Genomic DNA, 10,317 nt, shown 5'->3' with positions numbered 1-10,317 from the left:
CTTCCTTTTGTGGGTTTTTTTTTTCAGAGGATTACAGCACTGACAGGTTTTGTTCTACAGTGTCAGGAAGCCACAGTTGAGTTACCACAGCTCCCCCACTGCTGAGGTCCCTGCTGGATTCTCTGGTATCACCAAGAAAGGTCATGGCCTCGGCCCAGACACATATACTGTATGTTGGTGCTTTCATTAAAGGCTCAAATCGAGCCTTGGATCTCAGCTTGGTCCAATTTAACCTTATCCAAGGATGAGTTTTCAACCTGATAGGGATCCCTATCTTGAAACCATGAAGTCCAAAACATCGACTTTTCTCAGGTAAAGGAAAACAACTTTTTTGCAGCGTGACAGGGCATTTTTCAAAACATGATTGTAACACTCTTGCCACTTTTTTCCATTATCTGCAATCGCACTATAGTATTGCAATTTTCTCATGAAATGTAGAATAGGAATACAGTTTTGTAAAGGAGCTAAGAGAAGTAGAAAAATAATGACCAAACCTCCCTCTGTCCTTGACAAACAATCTCTATTCCACTCTTATGGTTGTCAGGTAAAATACTAGAATATTTATGTGATGAACCACGGAGCCAGGAGTGTGTGAATGTGTGTGGCTGCCAGTAAAAGTAGCAATCCAATTTTGGGTTTGCGTGTGACTTATCTAAAGCACATGTGAGCAAGAGGTAGAATCTTTGCATCAGGAAATAATGTTGGAATGGCAGCTTATCAATAACCAGAGAGGAGCAAGATGTATTAATACACTTTAGACTGTTACATAACTAGCATGTGCATGTGTGTGTGAGTGAGGTACATGGATAAAACACCTCCTACACTTCTCCATCCCTCTGTCTATTCCTTTTTTTTCCATTTCTGTTTCTGGTCAAGGACACAGTCACATTCAGATGCATATGAAACTATTCCAAAAAAGAAGCATTCGTAGTATTTGAGTACTGCAAATTTCAAGTTGCAGTACATGTTGGCATTTGCTCTAGTAATAAACCACAAAGTGAGCTTTAGCCTCTTTGTTTGTACTAAACTCTCGACTCCCTTCATCTGTTAAATAATAAAAAAACTGAGTATCAGCTTTATTATCACGTAGAGGGAGGAGTATTTGAGGAGAGATTTTCAAATGCTCATAATTCCTTTTCATCCCTCACTCTCTTCAAGTCATACTTTTATAAATTATCTTTCAACCTCTTCATCTCTCCTCTATGTGTCCTCTCTTCTCAAACTCCCACGGCTTTCTGCTCTCTTTCACCTCCACCCATCCCGTGCCTTGTTCTGTTGCCTAGCAACTTGTCATCTACAGACATTTGCCACAATCTGGAGAAGTCCTTGTGACACCCCTCCAATCAGTACATTAGTGCAGACTGGTGTCCTCCACTAGAGATAGTGACACTAATGTGATGGTCTAGGGCACTGGTCTTGGGAATGCTAGGTTTAAAAAAATGCTTCTGACAAATTATCTTTTATATAAAGCAAAATTGATACTGCAGAGCAATATACCCCATTGGGTATAATGGTCAATGCAAAATAATTAGGTTAACTATGGTGATGGAATTAAGTTGGATTTCACTCTAAACTGATGACCCTTCAAATTCTCACCATGTTCCTATCACGTTGTATAAAAGGCTTCTCATCAATCATTTTTGCTTACAGCCACTGACTGTCCAATTCTTTAATAATTATTCATTAAATTAAAACAAAACAAACAAACGGTAGCCAGACCATTTTCCGCTTTTCTAAAGCCTGTTTCAGTGTTTGTACTAATGCTTTGCTCTTGGGAAGACATCACATGCAATGAGGAGTCTAGATGAGTACTTTTACAGCAAGACTTCCCCGACAGACTTCACTGAGAAAAGACGCAAGGAAACAAACAAAGATGCAACATGTTAGTTCATGATATTTTATTGGAAAAACAAAATGTAAAGACTAGCATGTACAACTTGGAATGCAGATCAACTGAACAGTTTGACTGGGACGGGCCTTGCCGCACCCACACACTCTCACACGCAAACTCACACAAAAATCAGATAGAAATGCCACAAAGCACCGACCCTGTCCCCACTAAACTGAAATTATACCCCCATAGTATCACGTTACACAATCAACGTTTGAGGCAACATACTGCACCTGAGGACTCTTCAGTGAGGAAGATCCACACCTTAGTTCACTGATTTATAAATGGTAAATGTTCTGCAAAGTGCTTTACCAGTTGCTTCTCTTTCACCTATTTTTGCACTTCCACTATTTTACTCAAGACAGTGTTATTGCCCCCAAAATTTCTTGTGTATCTTCACCTTTGAAGCCCACCCAACCCTTCCAATAGTGTAGGACACACCGGCAAAGGGGCTTAAATTTATGCCCCACCCAGGCTTCACCCTCGAAAAAGGTAAACACAAAGGATAAAGCAAGTATCTTGACATGCCAGAAACACAGAGTCTAAAATGAGTTATTTATTCCATTTTAACATTTTTTCTTAAAAAGATCTCTGTTACTAACTTGAACTGGTGAGCTTTCACTGGTTCACCTATTCCCATCCATAGCCTAAGCCTCCCTGTTCTCTGTGGGTCCCAGGTCAACCTGGGGCTCATTAACATCATTCTACTGCTGGGCTCAACAGTAACTCATCTAAAGCTGCATGCATGAAAAACAGAAATAAACAAAACAGGAAGTCATAGAAGAAAGGCAATTGACCAGCCCAGATAATCATCATGACATCAGGCAGATGGAACCAGGAAGCAGAGGCCAAACCAGCCGGCTGCAAAGAGGCTGTTTGACTAACGAGTTGAGATCTGACTGGGCAGCTCAGCACTGGGGGAGGGTGGGGAATACAAGCCAGTACATGCAAATTAATTTTGTTTTTTTTCCTTTTACCTTTTTTGAGCTTGTTTATATGGACAGATTTTCATTTTTCCAACATTCAGTTTAAGTTGTCTATACAGAACAGTATGAATAAATGTTTATTTTTGCAATAAGAGGTAAGTGAAACATTTGACTGATTGTTTTAAATGTCAGCCCAGTTCATTTGGCGGTCATCATCTGAACAAATTCTGTAGGAGAAAAACAAACAAAAAAAAAAATATCATGAGGAGCTGTGCTTAATTTGGGTCCTCCCAACAAAAGACTAAATGAAATATGACATTATACACTCCAAGATGCAAAATTACACAGCTTCTGTCTGTCTTTAGCTGACATAATCATAATACTAATAAAGAAAATGAATTACTCATAAACAGCTCCTTTCTATTAAGTGCTGCTTTATGCATGCTACATGGTAAGGTTTTTTCAAGTTTCCAAAAAGGCTTTGACCTCCTTTACCTTCATAGTTGACCTGTCCATCTCCATCAATATCGGCTTCTCTGATCATCTCATCTACTTCCTCATCTGTCAGCTTCTCTCCCAGGTTAGTCATCACATGGCGCAGCTCAGCTGCACTAATGTAACCGTTGCCATCCTGCCAAACAGACAGAACTGGTCAGTACAAGAATTGAGATCAGGACATTTTAAGGAGAGAGGGGGAAAAGAAAGTACATTTAACTCTAATTTAGCCTTTTTAAAACAAATTCAGATAAACCCAGGGTTACCTTATCAAAGACCCTGAATGCCTCCCTGATCTCCTCCTCACTGTCTGTGTCCTTCATCTTCCTTGCCATCATTGTCAGGAACTCAGGGAAATCAATGGTCCCGTTGCCTTGGGGAGAGATCACATGTAATTTATGAGTAAAGCTCTGCAAAATGGTAAACCAAGACAAGACTAATCAAGGGGAACTAGCATACCATCTGCATCCACCTCATTGATCATGTCCTGGAGCTCAGCCTCAGTTGGGTTTTGACCCAGTGACCTCATGACAGTGCCTAGTTCCTTTGTGGTAATGGTCCCATCTCCATCCTTATCAAAGAGAGAAAAGGCCTCCTTGAACTCTGGACAACCAAGGGAACAGGAAAGAGTGTGGAGGAATAAATAAAAATGTTTTAGCAAGAATGCACTGCAAGAAAAGGAGTATAAGTGTCAAAAAGGTTAAAACCGTTTCATATTGTAACTATACCTGCAATCTGCTCTTCTGTTAGTTGGTCAGCCTAAAACATAACAGACACACAAAATAGGAAAAGGAAAAGGTTGAAAAAAAAAATTAGAAAATTTTACAAAACCAAAATCTTTGATCTTTAGGCAAAGGTTGGGACTCAAATAGTCTGTCTTAGTGTAGACTTTACTTAAATCAAGATTTTTATTTCCACAAACACTTTCTTGCAAACCACCAAACAGCCACATTCTTCACAAGTTTGACAAAACAAAAAAATAAAGACTAGCTATAGGAGATTCCATTAAGACAAGTTGCTGTCATGTGTATTGAGCTACTGATTATCAATTTTAAGACAAAACAGATTGATGCAGTCATTTTTAAGTTTTGGGACAGACAGCACTAGCACTTCTGTATTAACATCAAGTCACAACTATCATATTTCCAGTATAAACCAAAGCTAAAAATGTCTAGTTCACCACTTTGTGACCACTTTGTTTGTGCATCTGAATACAACCTTTAAATCCTCAAAGTGGATATCTGTAAGATCTGCCACTAGCTTCACTGCTTTTGGTTCTGTTTTTTTCATATCTCCACCTCTTCCTCCTCCATCCAGTCTTAACACACTGCCACCTCTTCGTTGCCTCAAATCCACAGCTCTTTCTCCAGCAGCCCCTCCAGTTATCCCCGTTTTGATGCTGAGGCCATCCACTGCCCCACGCACCATCACCAAGCCTTCAGCCAGGCACTCTGTCCTCTTGCTATTCTGGACACCTTGTTTTTTAATTTCCGCCAGCTCAGCTTTGGTTCTCTGCAGGCAGGTCCTCAGGTCCTGCAACTCTCTGACCAGGTTGTCCATGCGGCTGGATGATGTGTCCATCAGCATCTGTAGGAAAGCTCTATAGTTTCTTTCCTGCTGCTGGATAAGCTCCTTGTAATAGTGCTGTTGTTCATCCAAGAGGTCATAAATGGTGGACAAGCTCACCAGCTCATCCTCTGCTGGGTACAGAGCAACTTTTTTAGGCAGCATGATGGGAGAATTATAGCAAGAAGGGCAACAATTGTATCTTAGTATGGGAATAACTGCTGGATGACAAAAATTATGCCCAGACATCTATCAGTTGTTGCTGACTCCTTTAAATGGCTGCAAAAAGACACAGATGAAGAATAAATTCTGCCATCTCTGATGGGTGAGCAACAGAGTCTTATTTTAAGAGGACAACAAAATAGATGGACATTTTCAGTTTGACTAGATATGTGAGAAGTCCAAAGAACTTGTGAATGATGATAACTGCGTAATTACAGGACTTGTCTTCCAGTCTTTCCAGAATGTAAAAATAGGTAGACAAATGACAGTTTCCACAATTATTCTGAAGTGGCAATGGTTAGTTGATTGCTGCTGACCTGACAGGTGATATCTCCATCTTCAGTGCAAATAGATGACAAGCTGGAATAGTTGGTCTTTCTGTTGAAATCTAGAAGGTAAACATCCATCCCTTGCATTTCTCGTTCTCAATAAATCTGTCTGCCTAACTGTCTAACTGTCCATCTCACTCTGTTCTCCAGTCTTGCAGCACTATAAATGTAGGTGACAAGACACTGTCCTTCGATGACTTCCCCGACTCCAGCTGGGTGAGAGTTTGGACAATTCTGCTGCCGGTGCTTCCATATCAGTGTTTGTGTGTCTCAGCATGACAGTCAAAGGCTTAGCTTTATGTCAATCCCAGGAAAGACCGATGCACAGGTGAGTGTCCACCTCCTGCAGCAGCTCAATGGATGAAGAACACACAACATTCTGACAGATAAACAGAAAGTGTGTCTCTGTGTGCAGCCAGGAGGCTAGGCCTGAGGGGGTCTCCCAAATGAGTCAGGAAAATTGATTTAAAGTGCTTGGCAGTATTCATATCCTAACCAGGGGAGGTCAGAAGTGTTTTATGCATGTGTTAAATTGTGGCTTGTCATCTCAGAGCTACAGTTGCAGCTCCTAGGGAGGATCAGTTATCACATGAACTCCCAGACAGCAACATCACAACACACAGTCACAACAGTTTTGCAACAAATGCAATGAGGATCAAATGTTGTTGATTTGCAAATTGTGTCAGAAATCCAAACCAACAATAAGAATTGTGTTTTGCCTTTTCAAGTGGAAACATGAAACACATGTATCCCACCAACAGGAAGCAAACTTTAATTCAGAACTTTTTTTTGCCAATTGTTCTTCCTACAACCAAAGAAGTAAATGCCACCACTTAGTTCTTCACTTCCTTAGCTGGCTGAATTGGCATCTTGTCTCTGGCTAAATGCCAGTAAATCAGCAGACACAAAACAAAACGGAAACTATTAATTAATATTCAATTTTTTAACTATGTAATACTCAAGTATTTGAGGATGGTCTATTTGTTTTGGATGACATTTGTATTTGCACAGTTGTCAAGACTGTATGTTGATATGACTTTTGTCCAAAAAAAACACTGTTCAATTGTTCTATATTGACATAGTAATTTATATTACTGCAAGTATGGTACAGTATGATACCACAATATTGCTTTAAGTGCATATCACCTATTCTCAGTTCCCACGCTTGAATCAAACATTTGATTCATGATAAAGAGGAGAGGAGGTGAGGCACAAGTTATAAAAAAAAAAAAAAAAGCCAAAACTTCTGGCAATATACTGTTATATAAGGAACAGCAGTTTATTGTTTAACCAAAAGGTCACGGTCATCTCTGAAAGTAAACCCAGGTTTGTTTATGGTTTATATTTTATTATCCATTTATTTATATAGCATGTTTCATATAAGTTCTAAAGTTTTAACACCACGGTGACTTCTTATATACTTTTTCCTATATTGCATTACAACATATATAAACCAACAAGACTTTTTAAGTATTAAAAATTAAAGCAGTTTTTCATAACAGTCCCCCCTTCATCATGAATATCATCACAGAAATGTCACATTTCACTATTGTTTCCCTAACTGCAGTAAAAAGTTCCCACACTTTCTAGCATTTAAGCCACCTCACCATGTTTACTGAGGACTCATTAAAAAGGTATTTACATAATTAGCAAGCAAGCTATGTGAGTCCAGCTGATTGCAGACTTGACAAACAAGTTTTGTGTCCGTTCAAGATATACAAAGAAAAGTTTTTCTATATCATATGGTCCAAAATTTCCACAACAAGGCCCATATGCCATTAAAAAAAATATCTGTAAATAACTGCTGTCCACCACTCCCTGGGGTGTGTTCCAGGGTCACTGAGTAAGAAGCCGGCATTGTGCAAATACGGACAAATCATTCCCGGTAACACAGATGGTTCTATACAAGAACTGAGAGGGATGTAATTCTCTAGAAAATGTTCTGCTGTTTAAATATTTTAGGCTGTAGCTCAGCTGGTAAGGCAGTCGTCCACGAACCACAGGGTCAGTGGTTCGATTTTGGGTCCCAGCTATATGTTGAAGTGTCTCTGGGCAAGATACTGAACTCCCAACAGCACTTTCCTATCCCCAGCTGTGCAGTGCTGGTCCAAGCCCGGTAGAAATTAGGGATGCTCGTGTCAGGAAGGGCATCAACATGTGGACAATGATCGGCTGTGGCGGGATAAGCCGCAAGGACAAAAAAGAAAAAAAAGACTATGGGTCAGATTGTAGAGTCGCCACCTACATAGCATAGGGTCGAAGGTTTGTGACCACACGCCACACTCTCTGTCATCCCCAGCCCTGCAGTGCCGGTCCAAGCCCGGTAGAAATTGGGGAGGGTTGCGTCAGGAAGGGCATCCAGTGTAAAAACTGTGCCAAATCAACATGCAGACTAACGATCCACTGTGGGGACCCTGAACTCACGGATAAGCCAAAAACAAAACAAAAAAAAAACTGTAGAAAACAGATTTGAGACATTTCTTGTAACATCTTTAATTAGTGATTTAATAATCACAACAAAAAACTGATTATTGGCTAACACATCTGGTATGTTCGTGACAAAGTGACCTAATACAGGCGTTACACTGTTTTGACCTAATTACAAATGTCAGCTGTGATTACCGGAACCAAAATTGGTTACCTGTTGCACTTCAATGTCATTTGTAAATGCTACTTGAAAAATAAATAAATGTGTCACTCTGTAAAGATTCTAGTTGATGACTACAATGATTGATTGGCCTAGTCTGCTGCTATACACATCTGTAATACACCATCGGCTCACCCATCTGTCATTTTCGAGGCTGAGTGTGTATGTAATTAACGTTAACTGGTAAAGGACACCGGAGTAACCGGTGCAAGAAACGTGCGTGCAATTTCACAACAACAACAAAAAAAAAAATCGTGTTTCCAGTTTTACCCCATAAATAAGCGCCTGTTGGTCTTCTTGGAGCAAAACTGCATAGCTGCCTGGAGTTAAGACAGCTACAGGTTTCAGATACCGGAAAAATTAGTCTACGGGGAGTGTAATTTACGTTAACGTTAGCTGTGATGCTAACACTAGCAGCCAACCGAGCCGCCAACATGTAATGCCACCTGTATCAAGTACTACGGGGTAATTAGTTAACAACTAACGCTTAACATTACTTTATTGAGTACTAGTTCAAGCAGCGACGACCCCCTGTCTAATCATCTCAATGATAAAAGCTAACTGGTTAACGTTAGCTGGCTAACGTTAAACAGTACAAACGAACCCACTTTTTGCGCCCTGCACAATGGGAGCTTAACAATGTTTGAAGCGAAGCGAAGCAAAGCCACTATCCACGACAGACTCAAAAAGCCTTGAGTGGCATTCAGTCATCATCACACATTTACATGTCTCACATATCCCAAACAACGGCTGATTAAATACTCACCATGTCTGAGTTGGTCTGCTAACGCTACGGCAGAGAGGAAATGGACGGTTGCCACTGCACAGAGCTAGAGGCGGGTAAGCAGGACGAACCACCGCTGCACAACACGAGGTATTCCTCCGCTCATTGCAGGCAGAAGGGGTTATCTGCGCCTTTTCTGTTTCGACATGTGTGCATGTGCACACGCACATAATTCTGTTGCTGTGCGCGTGCCCGTTCTGAGCTTAGTTCAAGTAATACGTTATTCTGGCTTTAAATGGTTTGAGTTGAAACCATTAAAAATCGTCACCATTAACAAGTAGCTAAGTTGAGGTCTAGGAAGATATTAGCCATTGGACAAGAACCAGCTCTTCGGGCACCATCAGAAACTGATCTCCATTTGTTCAATACATACGTGCTGCTGCCTCCAATTAGTCATTAGCTTCCAGCATGCTTATACTGAAATAGTATTTAATAGGATTTAATTATTGTTTATAAAATTAGATTTATTCACAAAAATAAAGTTCTTAAAATGGAACATGGCCACAAACATGTTTTAAAATCCAGACTTGCCTTTTTAATATTGTACTTTAGTGGTGGGCATCCCCCTACATCTTATGATGCTGCATAGTTGGAGGCCTCGAAAAGTTGACAGGTGTGAAAAAACTAGTGTCACTATACAAATTGTAATAACGGCAATTTCTCTGTTATTGAAAAAATGAATTTATAAATCATACTCCACAATTGAATTGCAGCTAACAGAAACTGTGGGCAATTATTTGAAAACTTTTATCACAAACTTAATAATTTAACTATTTAGGATTAATTAGATTCAGGGATTAAATGTGCGTACATTTAAAAACAACTCCAGTGTAAAATCAAAATTGGCTGCCATTGAATCAGGTAACAAAATTATTAAATATTAAATATTATTATTTACTTTGGGCCAATTTCATAGAATGAAATATGTGCTTTATTTATATTATCATAAATATCGCCTTGTGAAATGTGGAATAATAATATAGGTCGTTTGCCTCTAAAAAAAACATTTCGAGAATGTGACGCTAAAGTAATTTCTCATGTTTATTTATACATTCTTTATATCCGTCGAATTTGTCAGAACGCACCAAGGTGATAGCACGGCCACACAAAAAGTGACGGACTATTTTGTGCTGCAGAGGGTTTTATGCAGGCGGAAGGATACGTTCTAGACATCGCGACTGGGGGCACTGAGGAAGTTGCGGTTTTGTTTTGAGAAGTGGACTCTGATTGGACAAAGCAGAGCCGCAATGTTCTGCACAGTGTACAGAGCCCTATGATTGGCCAGGCCGGATCTGCAATGCGTCAAACCACAGCGCGGCAACGATGGCGGGAGGGAGCGTCTTCAACGCTACTGTGCACAGTACGTCCTGTTCTGTGAGTTACAGGCAGGTAAAAACTTACAGGTAGTCCACAGGTGTCTTGCTAAAATGGGACATTTCACAAGTGTATAAATGTGT

At 40.1% G+C, this 10,317-nt stretch overlaps 1 protein-coding gene across 1 annotated transcript; it reads right to left on the bottom strand.

The window, feature by feature from the left end:
* Nucleotides 1-1,883: 1,883 nt before the first annotated feature.
* On the bottom strand, nucleotides 1,884-8,970 carry calm1a (calmodulin 1a). Its single transcript, XM_067480346.1, has 6 exons — nucleotides 8,843-8,970; nucleotides 4,041-4,071; nucleotides 3,772-3,915; nucleotides 3,579-3,685; nucleotides 3,313-3,448; nucleotides 1,884-3,044 (listed from the first exon to the last, which is right to left on the bottom strand). Exons 1-6 carry the CDS (start codon nucleotides 8,843-8,845, stop codon nucleotides 3,016-3,018), a joined length of 450 nt encoding a protein of 149 aa, XP_067336447.1. The 5' UTR covers nucleotides 8,846-8,970; the 3' UTR covers nucleotides 1,884-3,015.
* Nucleotides 8,971-10,317: the final 1,347 nt, after the last annotated feature.

This window comes from Channa argus, chromosome 16, assembly GCF_033026475.1.
Source record: "Channa argus isolate prfri chromosome 16, Channa argus male v1.0, whole genome shotgun sequence".
NCBI classification, from domain to species: domain Eukaryota; kingdom Metazoa; phylum Chordata; class Actinopteri; order Anabantiformes; family Channidae; genus Channa; species Channa argus.
The sequence above is the reverse complement of the archived record's forward strand: the minus strand, read 5'-3'. Positions and strand labels throughout refer to the sequence as shown.

What these genes read in the sequence shown, in the direction of transcription:
- calm1a (XM_067480346.1), bottom strand. An exon ending in CAATGAGGTGGATGCAGATG is followed by an intron (nt 3,686 to 3,771) that starts GTATGCTAGTTC and finishes TCTCTCCCCAAG; the next exon opens with GCAACGGGACCATTGATTTC. An exon ending in CATTCAGGGTCTTTGATAAG is followed by an intron (nt 3,449 to 3,578) that starts GTAACCCTGGGT and finishes TCTGTTTGGCAG; the next exon opens with GATGGCAACGGTTACATTAG.